At 46.7% G+C, this 25,200-nt stretch overlaps 3 protein-coding genes across 3 annotated transcripts in view; 1 reads left to right on the plus strand and 2 right to left on the minus strand.

Moving 5' to 3' along the window:
- Window positions 1–865: 865 nt before the first annotated feature.
- On the minus strand, window positions 866–9,304 carry gpx9 (glutathione peroxidase 9). The gene is made up of 5 exons (XM_080215596.1): window positions 9,131–9,304; window positions 7,677–7,770; window positions 6,138–6,268; window positions 2,992–3,122; window positions 866–983 (listed from the first exon to the last, which is right to left on the minus strand). Exons 1-5 carry the CDS (start codon window positions 9,302–9,304, stop codon window positions 866–868), a joined length of 648 nt encoding a protein of 215 aa, XP_080071722.1.
- Window positions 9,305–12,558: 3,254 nt separating this feature from the next.
- Window positions 12,559–20,848, plus strand: fbxl15 (F-box and leucine-rich repeat protein 15). Its single transcript, XM_080215781.1, has 4 exons — window positions 12,559–12,600; window positions 15,250–15,409; window positions 16,461–16,963; window positions 19,329–20,848. The coding sequence occupies exons 1-4, from the start codon at window positions 12,578–12,580 to the stop codon at window positions 19,516–19,518; spliced, it is 876 nt and encodes a 291-aa protein (XP_080071907.1). The 5' UTR covers window positions 12,559–12,577; the 3' UTR covers window positions 19,519–20,848.
- A 2,516-nt stretch (window positions 20,849–23,364) lies between these two features.
- cuedc2 (CUE domain containing 2) overlaps window positions 23,365–25,200 on the minus strand; it is a 34,133-nt gene continuing 32,297 nt past the window's right edge. The window contains exon 9 of the mRNA XM_080215689.1: window positions 23,365–24,292. Coding sequence (XP_080071815.1) covers window positions 24,146–24,292 — 147 coding nt within the window. The 3' untranslated portion in view covers window positions 23,365–24,145. The remainder of the gene's footprint in view (window positions 24,293–25,200) is intronic.

Raw genomic sequence — 25,200 nt, forward strand, 5'->3', positions numbered from 1 at the left:
CCAGGAATTGAACCCGGGTCCCTGGCGCTGTGAGGCAGCGATGCTAACCACTGTGCCACCCTTGCTGTTTTTATTCCAGTCAGTGTAGAACGTGGATATAGAGAACAAAGAGAATTACAGCACAGGTACAGGCCCTTCGGCCCTCCATGCCTGCACCGACCATGCTGCCCATCTGAACTAAAACCCCCTAACCCTCCAGGGACCATATCCCTTTAGTCCCATCCTATTCATGTATTTGTCCAACACCCCTTAAAAGTCACTATCATATCTGTTTCCACTACCTCCCCCTGCAGCAAGCTCCAGGCATCCACCACCCTCTGTGTAAGAAACTTACCTCATACATTTCTTTTAAATCTTGCCCCTTGCACCTCAAACCTATGCTCCCTAGACTAAGGGGCAATTTAGCATGGCCGATCCACCCGACTTCACATCTTTGGACACTAAGGGGCAATTTAACATGGCCAAGCCACCTAACCTGCACATCTTTGGACACTAAGGGACAATTTAGCATGGCCAATCCACCTAACCGGCACATCTTTGGACACTAAGAGGCAATTTAGCATGGCCAATCGATCTGGCCCGCACAACTTTTTGGACTATACTGACCTGCTGCTTAAAGAACTGAATGATCCTAATTTAATGCACATTCACTCAACAAATTGGACACGGCTATCCTTTTAAAGAGTTTTTTTTATTTGTGTTTAGAAACATCCCTGGAAACTGGCGAGGGATCACACCCTGGTCAAATGCACTAAATCCAGAGTGTTTCACACCCCCCACTCCAATCGGAACAATTGAGCGACTAAATCAAGCCATTTCCTCAACATTCTTCATTCTGTCTCCGTCAGGAAATCCCTTCCACGTCTCAGACAACTCCTGTCGATGGAGAATTCCTTTCTTTTTCACACACAGTCTGGACTCTCCCCTCCAGGTGCCCCGTAATATCACATTCAATCCTCTTGAAGGGTGTATCAATGTCGTACCTGCACACAGAGACCGAAAGGATGTTTGGTAACGGGGAGGTCCATGGCAAGGAGACAGCATTTGAATATTAGAACCAGGCTGTTTGGGGGCTAATGTCAGGAAGCACTTTGCACAGAATTTATTCCAAATCTGGAATCTTCTGCCCTCCCCCACCCACCAAACCTGGTTGAGGCTGGGGTACCAACTGAAGAATACAAAACTGAGTAGCAGAAAATGAGATTATCAACAACAAAGGTGAGAATAACCTGTCTATCTCTGACGAGTTGGCAACATTTTCTGTAAGTCCTGCTGGTAACTGGCGCCACCAAGTGACCACTCCCCAGATATCAGCCTGGATTGAACAAGAAGCTACAGAACCCACGGAGCTAGCATCGCAGGGCAGACTGGTCTCCTCTCATTAACTAATCTCCACTTAAAGAGAAAGAATGTGCATTTATATAGCACCTTTCGTGACCTAGGACACCCCCCAAAGCATTTTCCAGCCAATTCTGAAGTGTAGTCACTGTTTTCATAGATCCCTATAAGTTAAAAAAGTAATTTATTAGTGTCACAAGTAGGCTTACATTAACACTGCAATAAAGTTACTGTGAAAATCCCCTAGTCGCCACACTCCGGCGCCTGTTTGGGTACACATGGGAGAATTTAGCTGGAGTACTATGTGCAGTTTTGGGCGCCGCACCTGCGCAAGGATATTTTGGCCTTGGAGGGAGTGCAGAGGAGGTTTACTAGGCTGATACCGGAGTTGAGGGGGTTGAGCTATGAGGAGAGGCTGAATAAACTGGGCTTGTACTCGTTAGAGTTTAGAAGAATGAGGGGAGATCTCATTGAGACGTATAAGATGATGAATGGGATGGATAGGATAGAGGTGGAGAGACTCTTCCCGCTCAGAAAGGACAGTAGGACTAGAGGGCACAGCCTCAAGGTAAAGGGGGGGCGGTTTAGAACGGAGTTGAGGAGGAACTTCTTCACTCAAAGGGTAGTGAATCTCTGGAATTCTCTGCCCGTTGAAGTGGTGGAGGCTACCTCGCTAAATATTTTTAAGAAGCGGGTTGATGGGTTCTTGATAAGAGAGGGGATTAAGGGTTATGGGGAGAGGGCGGGAAAGTGGAACTGAGCCACGACAGATCAGCCATGATCTTATTGAATGGCGGGGCAGGCTCGAAGGGCTGGATGGCCTACTCCTGCTCCTATTTCTTATGTTCTTATGTCAATGCATCTGCAGTGCAGAAGGAGGCCATTCAGCCCATCGAATCTGACCCAATCACAATCCCATCCAGGTTGTATTCCCATAATCCCTCATATTTACCCTGCTAATCCCCCTGACACTAAGGGCAATCTAGCATGGCCAATCAACCGAATCTGCACATCTTTGGACAGTGGGAGGAAACTGGAACATCTGGAGGAAACCCACACAGACATGGGGAGAATGTGCAAACTCCACACAGACAGTGACCCAAGTCAGGAATCGAACCCAGGTCCCTGACGCTGTTTATAACCTCTTGAGGGGACAGATGGAGCCTGAGAAAAGAAGCACCTTTAGCAGGGCAGCACTCCCTCAGTACTGCACTGGAATGTCTCAGCACACCCTCCAGCTGTGAATACTGTACATGGACCCTACACAAGAGATTGCCCAGTTTTAATTCCCCCCCATCCCCCATCCCCCATCCCACTGTTGTTTCAGGGAACTGGACCCAGTTTATTTATTGTTGCTGAAATCAGATGACCAAGAGGCTCTGAGGAGGACACAAAGAGGCTGCGAGGGGGACACAAAGAGCTGTGAGGAGGACACAAAGAGGAGTTACGGGCATAGGGCTTAGATGAGATTGTTGTCGGTGCAGACTCAATGGGCCGAATGGCCTCCTTCTATATTATAGGGATTCTATAACTGATAAACTTTCAACCCTGATTTATCTTTGTACTGAAAGGTTGAAGTGAAGTTCACACACGTGGTGTACCATATCTTATCAATATCTCAATTTCACCTTGACGCTAACATACGGGCTTTACCTTCGAACTGGTTTTCCATCCACATCAACCAAGAACTTCTCAAAGTTCCACCGAACGTCACTCACTCTCAAGGGAGACCAGTACAATCTCGTCCGGTCCCCAATCATTGGGTTCACAAAGGGGCACGAAAGCTGGAATAAAAAAGATAACTTCCATTCCTACATCACGTTCTACAACCTCAAGATGTCCCCGAGCTCTTTACAAGCAATGAAACACTTCCAAAGTGTAGTCACTGCTGTGATGTGGAGCGCCAACTTACGCACAGCAAGCTCCCACCAACAGCAATGAGGTAATGCCCAGCTTTTCGTAATGTTGACTGAGGGAGGGATGAATGTTGGCCAAGGCACCAAGGAGAACCTCCCAGGGGATCACTTAGTCCTTCTGAGAGGTCAGTTGAATGCCTCATTTGCACCTCCGACCGTGCAGCATTCCCTCAGTACAACACAGTAGTGTCAGCCGAGATTTGGTGTGTCTGGACTGAGATCTGAACCCACAACTTTCTGACTCTGTGCTGCCACTGAGCTGTGGAGGAATGGAGTCACCATTTTCTTCCGTACATTTAGAAGCATGTTCATCAGCACTGAATTAGGACTGGGTTGGAATTCCTTGGCCATCTGTGAACAGAGTTTGAAAGGGTGCAGTGCTGTAAATAATTGAGGGATCATGGCCCCCCCTCTACACCTCTGACGGGGAGCTTCTATAAGATGGGTAGCACGGTGGCACAGTGGTTAGCACTGGTGCCTCACAGTACCAGGGACGTGGGTTTGATTCCAGCCATGGGGGTGACTGTGTGGAGTTTGCACGTTCTCCCCGTGTCTGCGTGGGCTTCCTCCAGGTGCTCTGGTTTCCTCCCACACTCCAAAGATGTGCGGGTTAGGTGGATTGGCCGTGCTAAATTGCCCCTTTGTGTCCAAAGATGTGCGGGTTAGGTGGATTGGCCGTGCTAAATTGCCCCTTAGTGTCCAAAGATGTGCGGGTTAGGTGGATTGGCCGTGCTAAATTGCCCCTTAGTGTCCAAAGATGTGCGGGTTAGGTGGATTGGCCATTGTAAATTGCCCCTTTGTGTCCAAAGATGTGCAGGTTAGGGGGATTGACCATGTTAAGTGCATAGGGTTACAGGGATGGGAAGGGGGTTTGGGCCTAGGTACGATGCTCTTTCAGAGAGTCGGTGCAAATTCAGTGGGCTGAATAGCCTCCCTCTGCAATGTAGAGATTCTGTGCTGAGAAAGACGTTGACCTTTAGTTTAGCTCTTATTGTGTATTCAATTATCCACAAGAGGGCAGTGACCATCCCACTGAGAGAACCCTGGGAGGGTAACCGTTGGAAAAAATCCCATACTTCTTGACCCTTTTTGACTCAATAACAACAACTTTTATTTATACGGAGCTTTTAAGGCCCCAAGCCATTTCGCAGGAATATTACAAATCAAGATCCCACACTGACGCCTTACTGGGCAATATTAAAAGCTTGGTCAAAGAGGCCAGTTTTAAGGGGTGTCTTAAAGGGAGGAAGCAAGGCAGAGAGGTTTGGAGGGAGAATTCTAGAACTTTGGGCCCAGCCACCTGGAGGTATGGCCACCAAGAGTGGAGTGATTTTCTTTTATTCTTTCGGGGGATGTGGTCGTCGCTGGCAAAGCCAGCATTTGGTGCCCACTCCCCTTGAGGAGGTTCTGGTGAGCCCACTTGTCAACTGAGTGGCTTGTTGGGCTATTTCAGAGTCAGCCACATTGCTGTGGCCCTGGAGTCACACGTAGGCCAGACCAGGTAAGGACGGTAGATTTCCTTCCCTAAAGGGCATTAGTGAACCAGATGGGTTTTTCTGACAACGGTTTCATGGTCATCAGTAATTCCAGTTATGTTTTATTGAATTCAAATTCCACCATCTGCCGTGGCGGGATTCGAACCCAGGTCCCCAGAACATTAGTTCTGGATTAACATTTGTTTCTGGATTAATAGTCAAGCGATAATACCACTGTGCCATCGCCTCCCCATTACTGCTGGAGTTGCGAGGATTGCCAAGGATGTAGAAAGTATGGAGGATTCTACAGAGGGGCAGTGTGGCAGGAGCTGAGGGCAGTTTGAAACCCTGAGGGTGGCTAAGGAGTCAAGAAGGACATTGGAGACTGAGTCAAAGTGAATGGCAGCACCCCTAATCTGAGAAACCTCATGAGAGAGTGAGAGAACAGGTCTACAGCCAGGAGTAGAACGAACTGTTCATAGAAGGAGGCCACTTGGCCCATCGAATCTGCACCAGAAACAGTCCCACCCAGGCCCATTCCCCGTAACCCTACATATTTACCCCGCTAATCCCTCTGACCTGCACATCCCAGGACACTAAGGGGCAATTTCAGCATGGCCAATGCACCTAACCAACACATCTTTGGACTGAGGGAGAAAATCGGAGCACCGGGAAGAAACCCACGCAGACACGGGGAGAACATGCAAAATCCAAACAGACAGTGACCCAAGCTGGGAGTTGAAACCAGGTCCCTGGCGCTGTGAGGCAGCAGTGCTAACCACTGTGCCACCACGCCACCCAGAAGCATGTTGAGTAACTGCGTTAAGGAGCTCAGACCCCAAATAGGACAGAAATTGGTAGCTGCAAGTAGTTCGTTTGTTGGAACTATGCTTCACCATGAGGACTGACACTGCTTTGAAAAAACAAACCTTCTTTTCTCAGCTTTGTGTAATTGTGTGCGTAAAGCTCAGGTCAGCTTGACGGAGAAATCCCTTTATTCCCACCCATCATTACTGTAGATTTTAACGTGTAGAAAACATACTCACAGAGAGAGAGAGAGAGAGACTGATCACCAGTCACTGAGCGTAACACAGTCAGAAGTCTCACAACACCAGGTTAAAGTCCAACAGGTTTATTTCAGAGCGCTGTTTGTGATCAGAACTCTCCACTCACCTGACGAAGGGGCAGCGCTCTGAAAGCTAGTGGTGTTTACTACCAAATAAACCTGTTGGACTTTAACCTGGTGTTGTGAGACTTCTTACTGTGTTTACCCCAGTCCAACGCCGGCATCTCCACACTGTAACACAGTCACCATCAGTAACACGCAGGTCAATGACACTACCAGGGAAAGGGCAGACTGCTCTTAATTCCAGGGTAATGTCTAGGGCAAATTCTCAATAACACTGACCTTCAGAAATGTGTAGAGAGGATGCTCCTTCTCCCCATTCACTTCAATCTTCCCAAACACGGGAAACTTGGGGACAAAGTTCCCGCCTGGACGGACGAACTTGAGGATATTCAGAGTTTCATGGTCTTTCTCTGGAAAGAAATGTTTCGGTACAGATCTGAGAACTTGATGCTTCAAGCCTAACATTGATATTTCAATGCAAAGCCTTTCAATGACTGGTAAGTATTTAGAGTCAGAGATGTACAAATGGAAACAGGCCCTTCGGTCCAATTCATCCATACTGACCAGGTTTGATTTGATTTATTATTGTCACGTTAGAAATTAGGTTTCGCTCTTGGGCTAAAAGGATCCAGGGATAGGGGGAGGAAGGGGATAGTTGGTACTCACCTTGAGTGCTCAGAATCTCAATGTCAATCTGCTCTTTAGAGGGACAATAATGATGTATCACCATTGCTGAAATGGAGTTCTATCTCTTTAAGACTAAGAGACTTGTTCAGAGATGAATTGTCTGATAGTTACATTGTGGGTTAGAATATTCTTGCCAACTTTAGGCTGGCGGTGAATCATAGAATCCCTCCAGTGCAGAAGTAGGCCATTCGGCCCATTGAGTCTGCACTGACTCTCTGACGGACTATCCTACCTCAGGCCCTCTCTCCTGCCCTATCATTGTAACCCTCCACATTTATCAGGTGGAAATCTCCCAAAATAATTGTAAGTGCCAAATTTGTGTAAAAACTGGAGTAAATCCTGTTGTTTTTTTTTCCCCAGTGGGATTTTCAGAATGGATCTCCCATACTCTGTGTAGGTCAGACCAGGTAACGATGGAAGATTTCCTTCCCTAAAGGACATTAGTGAACCAGATGGGGTTTTTAGGACACAGCGATTCATGAGCATGATTAGACTTTTTATAGAATTATAGAATTCTACAGTGCAGAAAGAGGCCATTCAGCCCATTGAGTCTGCACCGACCACATTCCCTTTGCGCACAGCAAGATCCCACAACGTGTGACGTGATCATGATCAGATCATCTGCTTCTCTGATATAGATTGAGGAGATAAATATTGGCTGGGACATTCCTTCTTCAAAATGGTCCCTTGGATTATTTTACATCTACCCCGGCAGCCAGATGGGGCCTCAATTTAATGTCTCAACTGCATCTCCGACAATGCTGTACTCTGTCAGTACTGCAGCCTTGAGTAAGCACTGCAGTGCTCATGTCTGTTCCCTGGTCTAACTTTACTACCCATTGTTATGATTTTTTTGCTTGTGTTTCTATGGCGATGTCGACCATTCAACTCTCCTATGTCAACAGTCACAAAATGGCCGCAGGCTCTGGCCACTTGGGCCGTGTTTTGGCACGAGTTGCCAGGTACCTTTCTGGCGGCTCTTGTCTGTCGACACCTTTTTTAAGGAAAAAAGTCCCCTCAGATTCGCCAGCCACTTGTTGGCAGAGTCACCGGCAATCTGCGGACACACGCGTGGAGTCTATGTTGATGTGGTCTGCCCGCCATTGGAGAATGGGGGCTGTTCCTCCTCACCTGGATCCTGCTGTCCAAACTGGTTACAGGGGAAAGCCAAAACTGTGAATGAGGAATCGGAGAGTTTTTCCATCAGTGCATTGAGTTTGTGGAACTGTTGAACAGAGAGGAAGAGATTGGGAACTTGTTCAATCCAACTCCGGTGAAATAGACCAATTGCCATTGCCAAAGCTATTGCCATTATAATCTTTTTCTAAATCATTCCTGGGACATGGGTGTCGCTGGCTGGGCCAGCATTTATTGCCCATCCCCAGTTACCCGAGGGTGACTGAGAGTCAACCACATTGCTGTGGGCCTGGAGTCACGTGTAGGCCAGACCGGGTAAGGACGTCAGATTTCCTTCCCTAAAGGACATTAGTGAACCAGGTTGGTTTTTCCAACAATCGACAGTGGTTTCATGGTCATCAGTAGATTCTTAATTCCAGATATTTTTTATTGAATTCAAATTCCACTATTTGCTGTGGCGGGATTCGAACCCAAGTCCCTGAATATTAGCTGAGTTTCTGGATTAATTGTCCAGCGATAATACCACTAGACCATGTAGGCCAGATTCTCCCCACTCCACCATCTCCCATCTAGCTCTATCTATACACCCATCTACTTATCACTCATCCATGTATTACTTTATAGGTGAGGACATTCTCTTTGTGCTAAGTGCTAATGTCACTGGACTTATAACCCAGAGACCTGGGCTAATGCTCTGGGGACGTGGGTTCAAACCTCACCATAGCAACTGATGGAATTTAAATCTGGAATATAAAGCTAGTCCCAGTAATTACAACCATTAAACTATCAGAAAAAACACTCCGTCGGATTCACTGGGGAAGGAAATCTGCTGTCCTTACGCGGTCTGGCCTACATGTAATTTCAGACCCACACAGAAATGTGCTTGGCTCTTAACTGCTCTCAGAAATGACTGAACGAGCCACTAAGCTCAAGGGCAATTAGGGATGGGTAACAAATCATAGAATCCCTGCAGTGCAGAAAGAAGCCATTCGGCCCATCAAGCCTGCACTGACAACAATCCCACCCATGCCCTATCTCTGTAACCCATGTCCCTAATCCTAACTCATTACCCTGACCCTAAGGGGCAATTTAGCATGGCCAATTCACCTAACCTGCACGTCTTTGGAGGAAACCCATGCAGACATGGGGAGAACGTGCAAAAACTCCACACAGTCAGTGACCCGAGGCCGGAATTGAACCCGGGTCCCTGGAGCTGAGGGGCACCACTGTGCCATCCTTAAATTCGCCGTGCCAGCGATCCCACATGGCATGAAAGAGTTTTTAAAAACGAGGTGTTTGATTCACTCGGAGAAATGGTCAGAGAGCCACGATGGGCTGAATGGCGTCCTTCTATCCTGTCAGCACTCCAAAACCTCAGGAGGTAATTTTATTCCCTACCCCTGAATCCATTGCAGTAACTCAAGATTGACCAAAGTGACCAATATTACCTGCGGTATGGTTGATCCTCAGAAGGTGGCCACATTAGTGAGCAGTAGAACCTTCCCCTGATACTCTCTCAGGGACACCAGTGTTCCGTCCAGCGTTCTAACCATAAAATCGTGCACAGAAGCAGCTGGTGCTTCCTGGGTCGAAAGCGGCAGACGTCCGTCCGACAGAGACATAATCGGCAGTGAAAATAACTCCTCAGATGCTTCTGTCTCTCCTGTTGCCTATACTCCCTCCTGGTGCACCATCCCACCCCCCCCCGTCGCCCTCATTCACCAGCACTCAGCACCTCCACAGATCAGCTATTGTGTTGCGATTGTTTGAGCTTTCCCGCACACTCATCACTCTGTACGTTTCAACGAGCAATCTTTGGGTCTTGTATAAGCCGGCTTTATTTATGTGGATCAGGAAGAGAAAGGTTGGTGAACAAACAGAGGGAGAGGTCAGAGGGCCGGGAATTCTGCAGCGAGTAACTCACCTCCCGACCCCCCCCAAAGCCTGTCCACCATCTACAAGGCACAAGTCAGGAAGGTGATGGAATACTCCCCACTTGGCTGGATGGGTGCGGCTCCAACAACACTCAAGAAACTCAACAATCCACAAACTAAGGGTTACAGTCTAAGAGTAAGGGGTAAACCATTCAGGACTGAGATGAGGAAGAACCTCTTCACTCAGTTGTGAACCAGTGGAATTCTCTACCACAGAAAGCTGTTGGGGTCAGTTTGTTAGATATGTTGAAGTGGGAGCTGGATGTGGCCCTTGTGGCTAAAGGGATGAAGGGGTATGGAGAGAAAGTGGGAGTGGGATACTGAAAAGCATGATCAACCATGATCATATTGAATAATGGTGTAGGCTTGAAGGGCCGAATGGCCCACTCCTGTACCTATTCTCTATGTTTCTAAACCTTCACACCCTCCACCATCGACACAAAATAATGCTGATGTTGCTTAAGTGTTGGCTGCACTTTGTCAAATAACGTCTCAACATCCTTTCCCATCCATTGCAACGGCCAGACACAGCACACTCCAAATCCAGCAAAGTGGCATTCACAATGGATGCATGACTAGGGTCACCATTAACCCATTGGCACAGTGGTTAGCACTGCTGCCACACAGCGCCAGGGACCCGGGTTCAAATCCAGTCTTGAGTCACTGTCTGTGTGGTGTTTGCACATTCTCCCCGTGTCTGCATGGGTTTCCTCCCACAGTCCAAAGATGTGCAGGTTGGGTTGATTGGCCATGCTAAATTGCCCCTTAGTGTCCAAAGATGCGTAGGTTAGATAGTTTGCCATACAAAATTGTCCCTTAGTGTCCAAAGATTTGTAGCTTAGATGGATTAACCATGGGAAGTAGGGTTATAGAGCTGGGTGGCAGGTGTGGGGGGGGGAGGTGGGACTGGTTAAGGCGCTGTGTTGGAGAGTTGGTGCAGACTCGATGGGCTGAATGGCCTCTTTCTGCACTGTAGGGATTCTGTGAGCTTTGCTGTCAGGGGCATTGATGTGAAGACCAGATTGCAGGTAGACGCAAAATCCACCCCCCACCAACAGGAGGGAGCTGGGAACACTCCAAAACAGACTGACTCGGATTTTAATTTAAACAGACTCAACTATTAAAGTGTGGCCTTACAACAACCCTCAGGATAAAAACATCAAAGCTGCAAACCACTGTCCTCCTCATGGTGAATAAGCTGCTGATGAGGTTCAGAATCAATTCACCGTGTTTAAAACAAAATAGAATCACAGGTTTGCCTTGGTTCTTGTTTCTGGTGACTGGGGCTACTCCTGACTGCAGTTTGGAACAATAATCCAGGCGGTTGTGGACCTGGTTCCTGCTGACTCTGCAGCCCACGGTGCACATCAGTCCGTGAAACCAAGCATCACCGTCAATTCAAAGCTTGTTCCAGAACTTTCCAGCTCTTTGTTCATGGAAACTGCTGCCCTGGCCTTTCTCTGCTGCCCGCTCAGCACGCTTTCAGTTGACTTTAGTTTTACTCATGTTCGCCCTCTGTCCCAATGTTCTAACCACCACCGTGTCGCTCAATGGCGCTCCAACCCATGTTGTAAGCTCATGTCCCACTCCAGACCCTTCAGAGATGGGCGCAGTGCTGAGGGTGCTGCTTTTTATGTAGGTAGATACATTGGAGAAGTTAGGACTGTTCATCTCGGAGAAGAGAAGGTTGAGAGGGGATTTGATGGAATTGTACAAGTTCATGTTGCCCGCTATTTTGTAGAAGGGCAGAGGAGTTCTCAGGTCTATGCTTTGTTTTTAGACTATGGACCAAGTGATGCTATAGAATCCCTACACTGCAAAAAGAAGCCATTTGGCCCATCGGGTCTGCACCAACTCTCTAAAAGAGTATCTCACCTAGCCCCATGCTATCCCTGTAACCCTGTGCATTTACAATAGCAAATCCATCTAACCTGCAGATTTTTGTACACTAAGGGGCAATTTAGCATGGCCAATCCACCTAACCTGCACATCTTATGGACTCATAGAATCCCCCAAAAGTGCAAAAGGAGGACATTCAGCCCATCGAGTCTGTACTGACCACAGTTCCAACGAAGCCCTATTCCTGTAAACCGCACATTTACCCTGCTAATTCCTGACACTAGGGTCAATTTAGCATGGCCAATCAACCTAACCAGCACATCTTTGGACTTTGGGAAGAAACCGGAGCACCCGGAGGAACCCATGCAGACATGGGAAGAATGTGCATATTATGCACAGACAAGGCGTTGTCTAAGGTGACTAAGGGGCAGCATTGCGGCAAAGTGGTTAACATTTCTGCCTTGCAGCGCCAGGGACCCAGGTTCAATTCACTGTATCTGTGGAATTTGCACATTCTCCCCATGTCTGCATGGGTTTCCTCCGGGTGCTCTGGTTTCCTCCCACACTCCAAAGATGTGTAGCTTAGGTGGATTGGCCATGCTAAATTGCCCCTTAGCGTCGGGGGACTAGCAGTGTAAATACAAATGATTATAGGGATAGGGCCTGGGTGGGATTGTTATCAATGGGCCGAATGGCCTCCTTCTGCACAGTAGGGATCCGATAAGAAGAATGTCACTTGGTGAAATGTTAATTTGGAGATCCAAGCATGGGACACATTTGTTTAAAGTACTCCTTCGGTGCTGTAACAACTCTGTGAATCACTCAAATTATCTTTTGAAAATTAATATTAATATTGTAGTAATGTGCATAGCTGCTACTTATAGTGCTACCTAAATGTGCCACTGTTTTATAAACATTATTCTGGGACTTAAGACACTTGGCACTGGAGGGTAAAGTTTGTGCAAACTGCTGTTCCAGGCGCGGCCACCAGAGGGTGCGCTGGGCCACCGGCCAGACCGGGGGAAGCTGAAAGCCGTTACACCCAAGCATCCTTCCGGTCGGGTCGGCCGCAGGGGACCGGAGACGGGGTTACACCCAGCGGAAGTGGCGGCGGTGAGTGTCATGGAGACAGGTGAGAGCAGCAGGTGAGGAGCCGCGGGCTCGGGGCGGCCTCGACTGAAGCGGGGGAGCAAAGGGCGTCTCATCCCCTGGGGTAACCGCCCCCCATTCTCCCCCTCCCCCATTCTCCCCCTCCCCCATTCTCCCCCTCCCCCCCGCCCCCCATTCTCCCCCGCCCCCCATTCTCCCCCTCCCCCCCACCCCCCATTCTCCCCCTCCCCCCCGCCCCCCATTCTCCCCCTCCCCCCCACCCCCCACTCTCCCCCACCCCCCATTCTCCCCCTCCCCCCCCACCCCCCACCCCCCATTCTCCCCCACCCCCCCATTCTCCCTCCCCCCTTCCCTTCTCCCCTCCCTCCCCCCCCCCTTCCCTTCTCCCCTCCCCCTTATTGAGTGTATTTAAGGCAGAGATCGATGGCCTCTTTGTTGGTAAGGGGATCAAAGGTTCTGGGGAAAAGGCGAGAGAATGAGGTTGAGAAACTTATCAGTCATAACTGAATGGCAGAGCAGGCTTGATGGGCCAAATGGCCTAATTCTGCTCCTGTATGTTATGGTGTTAAAAACCAAATGCTCCCCAAGCTCTCTTCTTTTGACTTTAAATTCATGTCCTTTAGCTACTCACTCACCCACTAGTGGAGGTAGTTTTTCTCAATTTATTTCATGGTCCTTTGGTGGTACCTCACTTGAGTATTGCCAAAAAAAATAGACATGCTATCAAAGTTTCTCATCTTGCACTCATCAGGATAGCTGGCTAGAATTTTCCAACCATATGATGATAACAATTCATACCACATGTGAAGAGAATGGTGGCAAGCTGACTGGGGCATTGCCATGGACAGTGCAGTGTACAGCAGTTAACTGCCTATCCTCGTTCAGATTCAATTCGGGCAGGGTCAGACGTGGTCAGGAATTTTTGTAGCCCTGACCAGTTTTCCTCGATTTGTTCTCCATTCCTAATTCCTGAGGCTCAAGGGATTTGGAGGGGGAGTGGGGAGAATGAACAGGATATTGAATTCAATGATCAGCCATGATCAAAATGAATGGTGGAGCAGGCTTGAAGGGCCGAATGGCCTGTTCCTGCTTCTAGTTTCTATGTTTCTAATTTCTTGAGAGCATATCAGAGTCTTAGAATAGCTGTAGATTTGTAGTCACACAGGCCAGATCAAGTAAGGACAGCGAATTTTCTTTGCTAATGGATTTTTAATGACAATCGCTGATAGTTTCATGGTCACCATTCCTGAGAATAGCTTTATATTCTAGATTTATTAACCAAATTTAATTTCCCCCCTCCCCCTCCGGCTGCAGTGGCAGTATTTGCAGTGTCCCTGGAGCATTAGCCTAGGCTTCAGGATTACGAGTTCAGTAATGTTACCACTAGGCCAACATGCCCCAGTGTAGCTGTGGAAATATTAAACTGAAGTCCTGTCTGCTTGCTCTGACATCCCACATCGCTGTCCTGGGCAACTTCCTCCTTCCATCAGCTTAACCCCAAAAGCAAATAAACCAGGGCACTTGTCTCAGTATAATAAACCCAAAATTCTGCAGATCTGTTATAAAAACAGAAAATGCTGGAAAAGCTCAGCAGGTCCGGCAGCATCTATGGAGAGAGAAACAGAGTTAATGTTTCGAGTCCAATATGATTCTTTTGCAAAGCATCTCGACAGCTGCACTGGGGCATAGTGACTCCTCTTATTGTTGTTTGTGGGTTCTTGCTGTGTATTGGTAGGTAGAAGGATCTGGGTGTACAGGTACACGGGTCACTGAAAGTAGCAACTCAGGTGGAGAAGGTAGTCAAGAAGGCATATGGCATGCTTGCTTTTGTTGGCCAGGGCATTGAGTTTACAAATGTTGCAGCTTTATAGAACTTTAGTTAGGCCACACTTTTAATATAGTGTTCAATTCTGGTCGCCACACTATCAGAGCGCTTTGGAGAGGATACAGAAAAGACTTACCAGGATGTTGCCTGGTACGGAGGGCATTAGTTACGTGGAGAAGTTGGAGAAACTTGGTTTATTCTCACTGGAACGATAGACATTGAGGGGCAACCTGATAGAAGTCTACAAGATTATGAGACACAGTAAGAAGTCTCACAACACCAGGTTAAAGTTCAACAGGTTTATTTGGCATCATGAGGTTTTGGGCCCCACTCCTTCATCAAGTGAGTCCAACGCCAGCATTTGCACATCAAATTATGAGGGGCATGGACACAGTGGATTTTCCCCAGGGTGGAAGAGTTAATTACTAGGGGGCACAGGTCTAAGATGCAAGGGGCAAGGTTTAAAGGAGATGTACGAGGCAAGTTTTTTACGCAGAGGGTAGTGGGTGCCTGGAACTCGCTGCCGGGGGAGGTAGTGGAAGAAAATAAGATAGTGACTTTTAAAGGGGTGTCTGGACAAATACATGAATAGGATGGGAATAAGGGGATATGGTCCCCGGAAGAGTAGAGGTTTCAGGCAACATGGTCGGTGCAGGCTTGAAGGGCCTGTTCCTGTCCTGTAATTTTCTTTGTTGGCTGCTGTGACTGAACTTTTTAAAGGAGTAGTTTGTAGGTTTTGAGACATCCCCTGCTGTATAGAAGAGTAAGCTCTCTCTCAATGGGACTGGGGTCAGGAACTCAAGCCTCAGTCTGGTCCTCCCTCTGTTTTACTAATCACACTCTCTCTCTTTCGCCCTAGGTGCCAATTTCTGGAGCTGCCATGGGAGGATGTCCTGCTTCCCCATATCCTGCGCCACCTCCCGCTGTGCCAGCTGGTCTGCCTACAGCGGGTCAGCAAACAGTTCCACACCTTGATCCAGCTTTACCTGGCCAACTGCCACACTCTGGACACCTCGCAGGTAACTTGCCAGGGAGGGCACTGCACCTTCCTCCACAACACGTGGCTGCTTGTTCAGCATTGTCTGTTGTCCTCTCACAGTAGTTAGCATTGCTGCTTCACAATGTCAGGAACCCAGGTTCGATTCGAGCCTTGGGTGTCTGTGTGGAGTTTGCATGTTCTATCTGTGTGGGTTTCCTCCCACAGTCCAAAGATATGCAGGTTAGGTGGATTGGCCATACTAAATTGTCTTTTAGTGTCCAAAGATGTGCAGGTTAGGTGGATTGGCCATACTAAATTGTCTTTTAGTGTCCAAAGATGTGCAGGTTAGGTGGATTGGCCATGGTAAATTGCCCCTCAGTTTCCACAGATGCACAGGTTAGGTGGATTGGCTATGCTAAATTGTCCTTTAGCGTCCAAAGATATGCAGGTTAGGTGGATTGGCCATGGTAAATTGCCCCTTAGTGTCCAAAGATATGTAAGTTAGGTGAATTGGCTGTGCTAAATTGCTCCTTCGTGTCCAAAAGATGTGTAGATAAGGTGGATTGGCCATGATAAATGCACAGGGTTACAGAGATAGGGGAGAGCCTGGGTGGGATGCTTTTTTGGAGAGTTGGTGCAAAGTCCTGAATGGCCTCTTGCTACACTGTAGGAATTATTTGCATAACTTATTACAAATGAGAGCAGATGGAGGGTGCTCTGCAGGCATAAAAAGGCTGCCAAGTGCAGATCTTGTGTATGCCCGGAAATGGGGTAGGTCTTGGATTTTGCCCCGACTGCAGCTTCCAGATGTCTGTATGGTAGGTGGTGGGGGAGGGAGATCTTTGGCCATTCCAGGGAGAAACTGGATATGGACATGAGGGAGTAAAGAACAGAAGGATAAATGACAGTGAAGTGGGGTGGAGGGAGGAGGCCGATTTGGTGTTTAAACACTGGCACTGATCACACGTACATCACCCTGGGTAACCAGTGGCTAACTGGAGGAGTTAGGGCCAGTATGGAATGGTTCATTGAGAGGGAATTGTGAGCATTGGCAATGTTATCTCATTTTCTTTTCTGTGATCTGCGTTCAGGTCGGGGCTGCCATCCCACAACACGCCTTCTGTAAAATACTGAGAGACAACACCGTACTCCACCACCTGATGGTAAGCAGCTGCTCCGATTGGCTGACGGACTGTGAGCTCTTGCCGGTAATTGGCCAGAATCACCACCTGGAGAAGGTGGACATCACGGGTTGCCGGGGCCTGAGCCGACAGTCGCTGGTGGCTTTGGCGCTGAGCTGCCCCAACCTCCAGCACCTCTCCCTCCGGCAGTGCGACTGGGTGGACCCACTGTCCCTGCGGAGCCTGGCTGACCGCTGCAGCCGGCTGCTGTCCATTGACCTGACCGCCTGCAAGCAGCTGAACGACGAAGCCGTCTGCTACTTGGTCCGGAAGTGCCGGAAGATCAGGTCGCTCTCGCTGGCCGTCAACGCAAACCTCAGCGATAACTCGGTGCAGGAGGTGGCGAAACAGTGCACCGAGCTCGAACACTTGGATCTGACCGGCTGTCTGCGCCTCAGGAACGACTCCATGAGGTAAAGAGCAAAGAGTTCCAGTGTTACATAATCCTGCCTTTTATCTTCAGATAAACATGTCCCTCATAAATAGTTTAGGGCCTGAAACATACTTCTGCTAGGGACAGTGGTGTAGAATCCCTACAGTGCAGAAGGAGGCCATTTGGCCCATCAAGTCAGCACTGATCACAATCTCGTCCAGGCCCCAAATACATAACCCCACACGCATTTACTCTGTGAATCCTCCTGACTAAGGGGCAATTTATCATGGCCAATCCACATAACCAGCACATGTTTGGACTGTGGGAGAAAACCCACACAGACACGGAGAATGTGCAGACTCCACACGGAGTCACCCGAGGCTGGAATTAAATCTGAAACCCTGGAGCTGTGAGGCAGCAGTGCTAACCACTGTGCCACCCGTGTAGTGAAGTGGTTAATTTATTGGACTGGTTATCCTAGAGTCTTGGTTTCATAATCCGGAGAAATGAGTTCAAATCCTGTTCTGGCCGTCCCAATTGAGCTTAAAACAATTTGGAAATTGTCAATAAAAAGTGACCCCTGAAAATGTTGCATTACCAGCTGGGTTCCCTGAGAGAAAGAAACCAGACCTCCTTACCCAGTCTGTCTTGGAGTCAGGATTGTATAAACACGGTATTTGCAACTGACCAGCACAGGTCTCCAACCCACAAGTTTGACGTTAATAGCACTACCCTCTGACCAACTGAGCTAACCAGCATCCCAGTTACGCTTAGATGTGACTCCAATCCCACACCAGTCTGGGTTGTCTCTCAACTGCTCTCTGAAGTAGCCTCACAAGCCAATTGTATTAAATTGCTATCATTTCAGGGCAGTTCACCTTAAAACCCAATTATTTATTTTTTACTAAAAAAACACTTTAAAACAAAACCTAGGCCTGACCAATGGGTTCAGGATGAATGCGAGGCACTTGGAGTGAGACGGTTTCAGGCTTGCTCTGATGCCGTCAGCTTGGATGGTCTTGCAGCCTTCTATAGTGTCACTAAAACATAGAAACTAGAAGCAGGAGTAGGCCATTTGGCCCTTTGAGACTGCTGCTCCATTCATTTTGGTCATGGCTGATCATCAAATTCAATATCCTCATTTCCCCTATTCCTTGCCATATCTCTTGATCCCTTTAGCCCCAAGAGCTACATCTAATTTCTTCTTGAAATCACACAATGTTTTAACCTCAACTACATTCTGTGATAGTGAATTCCATACATCCACTACCCTCTGAGTGAAGAAATTTTTCTTCATCAGTTCTAAAAAGTTTACCCCTTATTCTGGACTCCTCCACTATTGGGAACGTTCTTCCGGAATCTACCCTGTTAGAATTTTATAAGTTTCTATGAGATTCTCTTCTAAACTCCAGTGAATATAACCCTATCCAATTTAGTCTCTCTTCATATGACAGACCTGTCATCCCAGGAATCAGACTGTTATCTTTGTCTATAGCAAGGACATCTTTCCTCAGATAAGGACACCAAAACTGCACACAATACTCCAGCTGTGACCTCACCAACACCCTTTACCATTGCTGCAAAACATCCCTATCCCTATACTCAGTGAAGGCCAGCATACCATTTGTCTTCTTTACTGCCTTGTCATTGCAAAGGGAAGAGATGGGAACCCTCCCTGAGCCTGTCCCTGCCTAAAGGAAGGTGAGGCAAATGTTTCCTCATGACAAAAGACAGTAGGACTAGGGGGCACAGCCTCAAGATAAAGGGGAGGCGGTTTAGAACGGAGTTGAGGAGGAACTTCTTCACTCAAAGGGTGGTGAATCTCTGGAATTCTCTGCCCGTTGAAGTGGTGGAGGCTGCCTCGCTAAATATTTTTAAGAAGCGGGTTGATGGGTTCTTGATAAGAGAGGGGATTAAGGGTTATGGGGAGAGGGCGGGAAAGTGGAACTGAGCCACAACAGATCAGCCATGATCTTATTGAATGGCGGGGCAGGCTCGAAGGGCTAGATGGCCTACTCCTGCTCCTATTTCTTATGTTCTTATGTTCTTATTCCAATGAAAGACAGTTACGTGTAAGCAGAACTACGGGTCGTAGTTTGAGATAAGGGGTAGATCTTTTAGAACTGAGGTGAGGAGAAATTTCTTGACCTAGAGGATGGTGAATGTGTGGAATTCACTCTCAGAATGTAGTTGAGGCCAAAATATTGTCATTTCAAGAAAGTGTTTGCAAATGAATAGCATTCAGATGTGAATAAGACTGTTCCGACGACCCTTTGCTACCGCAGTGACCATCTCAGTGGCTGAGAAGCACTTTACAAATGCAAACCTTTTCTTTAATGGTTTATAGTTCACATCAGTGATGTGCTAAGTGTATGATTTGTATTGCACCTTATTGTGTTTTGCAGGACGGTCGCGGAATATTGCACAAAGCTCCACTCGCTGAAAGTGAACCACTGTCATAACATCACTGAAGGGAGTTTAGAGGTCCTGCGCAAGAAGGGAGTGGACATTGATGTGCAGCCGCCCCTCCAGCGAGCACTTGTCCTGTTACAGGACGTTGTGGGCTTTGCTCCATTTATCAACCTCCAGATTTGACCAGGACTATCCGGGCAAACCGGTTTCCCTCCGACATGCACACGACACTTAATGGTGCTCACGTAAAGTTAAATTAAAGTAGATGGTGTAATATTTCAGCTGATCCTTTGTCAAACTTGCAGTATCAATATTGCAATCGCTCATGGCTCAGTGTGATATTGGAGTGAATCAGACCAGTAACTGACAGCCTGCTCAGGCATGGGTGTCCTCAATGCAGAATCCCTGAGGCCGAATTCCTTTGTAAATGGTGGTTGACACTGAGGTGATAAGAGTGGCCATGTTGTGCTGTGGTGGGGGCCTTAGGTAGTGTATTACTTTTGTGTACCCGCAGAACCGTGACAGCATACATTAATGGTGGATCGACTGATCCTACCAAAGTCTCAGGCATTTATTCCCTTCCAAGGGTGGTGAAGAATTCCACCCATTATTCAGCCACATCCAAGTAATTCTGGTTTAGAAGGTAATGAGGGCCGGGATCGTTAGAGATATGGTCTATTCCAGGTAGCTGTGACAATCAGTGGGCTTGTAATAGATTTATTTATTTATTTTATTATTGTCACAAATAGGCTTACAATAACACTACAATTAAATTACTGTGAAAATCACTAGTCACCCATACTCTGTGCCTGTTTGGGTACAACGAGGGAGAATTTAGCATAGTCTATGTACCTAACCAGCACATCTGTGGGAGGGAACCCACGCAAACACTGGGAGAACGTGCAGACTCCACAGACTGTGACCCCCAAGCCAGGAATTGAACCAGGGTAGGGGACGGGTATTAAAAGAGAAGTCATTCAAGGTGGTACATTCCGCACATTGTTGGGGGCCCGTGTGAGGAGCAGATGCAGGCTGACATGTCCAGTGAATAGATGCTTGGGACTGGCAGCTCAGAAATCATGAAAGTGGCAGAGGTAACACAATCCAGATGGTAGATCTGGGACACAGAGGGGAGAAGAGTCAAGATCAGAGGAAATTGTTCAGTAGGACAGGAACATCCCAAACATACTTTTTTTTAATATCTTGGAGTGAAAGTAGAAGTGAGGTCAGAACCCAGGAAGAACCTAGAAGAGATGTGTGTGTTAACAGCTGGTGAAATTTTGCTAGTGGGGCAAATGGGCCTTGAGGGAGGTCAGAGAACTGGCAGTAAGCTCAGCCAGGTAGAAATCCCCCTCCCTCCTAGCAGCAGCTTTGGGTTAGAACTGAGACATGAGTTTCACTGGCACTTGAAGCAATGCACTGTCTGTACCATTTCATATGAAATTATTTTAACCTTGCCCTCAATACTTTGTGAATATTAAATATTTCACTGTTTACCTTTTTAAAACTTAAATGCCAGTCAGCTGTATTTTTGAGTCTGTAATAACTGATCTCTAGTGGTACCTGTTTAAATCCAGATTAGACTTTCCTCAGGAGTCACTATTGTTTCCATAATGGATGCACAGTCCCTCCCAACATTGGCTTAGCCTAGTAATGATCCAGATATGTAGCACCAAGTAACTCATGAGAACCAATTTTGATGGCAACTGTCCTCCAGAGAATCATATTACCCAGGAGGCTGATTGTGCCTAGACTAGCACACAAAAAAACAAATGAATTAGTCACACTCCTGTGTCCCTTCCCCACTGCCCTGAATTTTTTTTCCTGAGTATATAGCCAATTCCCTTTTGAAAATTACTATTAAGTTCTGCTTCCAGCGCCCTTTCAGGCAACGCTTTCCAGATCATGCTTTAAAAAAACAGAAATTCCTCTACTCCCTGGTTCTTTCAGCTAACTCTGTGTCCTCCACTTACTAATAACCTTACCAGTGTCAACATTTCACTTACTCTTTGAAGACCTCACAATCCCCCAATTCTGTCTGCTTGGAGAACAATCCCAGCTTCTCTCGTCTGTCAACATCAGTGGTGCTGTGGTTATCACTCAGTACCAGGGACCTGGGTACGATTCCAACCTTGGGTGACTGTATAGAGTTTGCATGTTCTTCCTGTGGCTGCATAGGTTTCCTCCAACAGTCCTAAGATGTGCAGGTTAGGTGGATTGGACATGGTAAATTGTCCCTTAGTGTCTAAAAATGTGCAGGTTAGGTGGATTAGCCATACTAATTGTGCAAGGTTATGGGGATAGGGCAGTGCTGTGCAAGATGCTTTTTCATAGGAATTGGTGCAGACTTGATGGGCCAAACGGCCTCCTTCTGCACTATAGGGGTTCTATGATCAGTAATGACCTTCATCTCTGATATCATTCTTGTAAACCTCCTCTACACTCTTGCTGGAATACAGGCCTGTGACTGGCAAATATTATATGCAGTGGTTTTGACATGACTATCCCCAAGCTTATATTTATTGCACATTTGTTTTAAACACTAAAACACACAAACCTATTTATTTCTCTCTGTTCGTCACACAGGAGGTTGTGGGTCCAAACTCCATTCTGGTACGTAGAGACACTCTAGGCTGAAACCTCGGTGCAATATTGAAGGGGTGGGGATAGCTACATGGTTCATGATGCAGTCTTTCAGATGAGACATTAACCTGAGACCCGCTATCTCCTCTCCTTGACATAAAAATTTCCATGGCATTATTTCAAAAAAAATTATCGTTATCCCGAGCTCCGAGCCAAGGGGGTGGGTCGGGAAGAGTTCTGTAGGTGACCTGGTCAACCTTCATTCCGCAAACTGGTTAACTGGTCAGCGTTGTCTGAGGAACACTGATGTGCACAAGTTGACTGCTTTGTTTGCCAATAAACAATTGATTCAAAAAGAAACATAGTTGCTATGAAATGCTTTGGAATGTTTAAAGTTTATTTACTGGTTACAAGTAAGGCTGACGTTAACACTGCAATGAAGTTACTGTGAAATTTCCCTAGTTGCCACTGTGGGAGGAAACCCATGCAGACAAAGGGAGAATTTGCAGACTCCACACAGACAGTGACCCAAGCTGGGAATCGAACCCAAGTCCCTGACGCTGTGAGACAGCAGTGCTAACCACTGTGCTGCCCCACGTGCTGGGAAAATTTAAGATGTATGAAGTCTTTTTCTGCCTGAATAATTAAGCAGCTTTTTGAACTACTACCTCTCCTGATCGAAGGTACATATTTAAACCATTATTGTTTTCTCAAATGTGGAAATACTGTCGAGGGCACTGGTGTCTTATTTGTAGACTAGTGTGGCTTGTTGCTAGGCTACTTCAGAGGGCTCTGAGTTAACAGATAGCCAGGACCCGGAGAGATGTGTTGGGCCAGACCAGGAAGATTATTTATCTTGAAGAACATTTCTGGCGGCAAAGACTAACCTGTGACTGACAGCCAAAATATTAAAACCCATTTTATTGTTCAAAAGCAACACAGCAAATTTACTGACTGTAAGCAGTAGGATCACAGGACATAAACACTGTAAACAGCAGGGAACAAATTATTATAAAAGCAGGGAGGTTTAATTTACAGATTGCTGAATTATTTCATAGACAAGTACAGTGATTTAAAAAAAGACCCCATCTCAGGCCCCAACTCATCCCCTGAATTTTAAGATTCTGACTTAGCTGGTTTTCTGTCATTACATATGTAACTATATCATTTAAACAGCATCATCAAATTTCAGCTAGTGATACACAACTCTGGAGAGAGTCTGGCCACATTTACAGAAGAGGTTTTCGTCCTTATTAGTTTGTGAATTTGAGAGACGAACAATAAAATCAAACTTCCTTGCTACCATTATTTCACTGACCGTTACAAGTCTAGTAACGAACCGAATTTTAGCTCTATTAATATAAAATAAAATAATTTAAAATACATAGAAAATTCCACCCGGTAAATTCTTTTTAAAGGGAAGTGCTAGTAAAGCAATATTCCTGATTGCAAAGTAAAAATCCAGTCTTTAATCTTCTACAAATAATTAATCCAGTCTTTGTCAACTTATCGAAGAAAGTTCAAAGTGACAAAGTTAGTACACACTTCCAATTGAGGCATCATTATAAGTCACACTGTCAGTCATGAAAATATTAAAGGACGCACTGCCAGCGCACAGAGGACATTCAGTAGCTCCAGCAGACACACAATGAAAAATGTTAATCACACTAAGTGGGCTGATGTATCACCAGCATGTTATCCTCGAGACAGTCTATATAAAAACAATACTCACCTACAGTTCAAACTCATGACAGTAGAATAAAAACGCATAACATTATTTCAACAGTGTGTGTGGGGGGGAGTGGGGGGTGGGCAAGATATTAAGTTGAACAGACTGCTGAATGAACATCAAGGCCACATTTAGATAACGGTGTTCTAAAGCATGTCAATGAATTCAAAACGTTACTGCATTTCGGATGCTACCAGATGCATAACCCACAGACTGCAACAGCTCAGTGCTACATGGTAACCATGCAATGAAAAAGTAATATTTTGTCTGGAGGGAATCAGCATTAAATTCATGTTTTTTTTTACAGTGGTAATATAGACTCCCTTCATCATCAGAAGGGTACGAACATGTGCATTGAACGCTCCCTACCGCACGAATGTCCAGTTCAGGAAGGAACAGTGTTTATCCTTGAGTTGTGTTGGATGCAGGTGGCTGGGGGTAGAATCGAAGCTTGCCGGGGGTCCGAGGACTGACCCGTGAAAGCTCCCAATCGGCACCTCAGTGGAACTTGTATTTTCTGGCAGGTTTCAGATTGATGTAGGTTTTCTTCATTTCATCGCTTTCCGCTTTCTTCACTTCAGTGTACCGTTCCCCCTTTGTGCTCACCACCTGGTTGTCTATGTATCGGATAAGCTTCTTGGGAGCCTGATAGGAAGCAGAGAACACAGTTCTGTTAGTCACAGGTCAGATTTGATTGTGCCCATTTACTGAGACCTCATGCCTGCCGATTGTGGGTAATGGAACATTCACGCAGGTGGATTTGGGATGTTAAGGCAGTGATTAAGACTGAGTCCAGGATCAAGACCAGAGCCAGTGAGTAAGGTGGCATGTCTATTGTGTGTGCTCGGTGAGTCAGAGGTGAATCTTCAGCTTGGCTGGATTGGTAATAAATCCCATTTAAAGGCCAGTGTCTATCTACCCTTCCTGCTCAAACTAAGCCTCCTGACAAGAAAGACAGCTTGTCAATGCTACCATTCTTCAGTGTAAAATCCGGGATGGGCCAACGAAGACCTCAGGTTTGCAAAGCTGACTAAGACTTCTATTTGGAAAATAGACATCTGGTGAAAGCAAAGTAGGAGATTGTGAAATAATCGACTGTTACTGATCACAGAGTATGAGAACATTTTGCAACACTGCAGATAACTCCTGGTTATATAATTTCCATGTCACAAATAACAGACTGCTCTATTCAGTGGATTGGACTATTGTCCAAGTTTGAATTCAGTTTAGATTGAGATGGTGAGTGTCTCCTTTCAAATATCCTTCAAAAAATCAGATTATTTTAAGTGAGTAAAAGCTAGAATGGCACAGTGATTAGCATTGCTACCTCACAGCGCCAGGGACTGGGGTTCGATATCCAGATTGGGAGTCTGCACGGGTTTCCTCCGGGTGCTCCAGTTTCGAAAGACTGCTGGTTAGGTGCATTGAGGGAGAATTTAGCATGGCCAGTGTACCCAAACAGGCATTGGAGTGTGGCGACTAGGGATTTTCACAGTAACTTCATTGCAGTGTTAATGTAAGCCTACTTCTGACAATAATAAATAAACTCTAAA

The sequence above is a fragment of the Carcharhinus amblyrhynchos genome, chromosome 31, assembly GCF_965287045.1.
Source record: "Carcharhinus amblyrhynchos chromosome 31, sCarAmb.v2.hapA, whole genome shotgun sequence".
Taxonomy (NCBI): domain Eukaryota; kingdom Metazoa; phylum Chordata; class Chondrichthyes; order Carcharhiniformes; family Carcharhinidae; genus Carcharhinus; species Carcharhinus amblyrhynchos.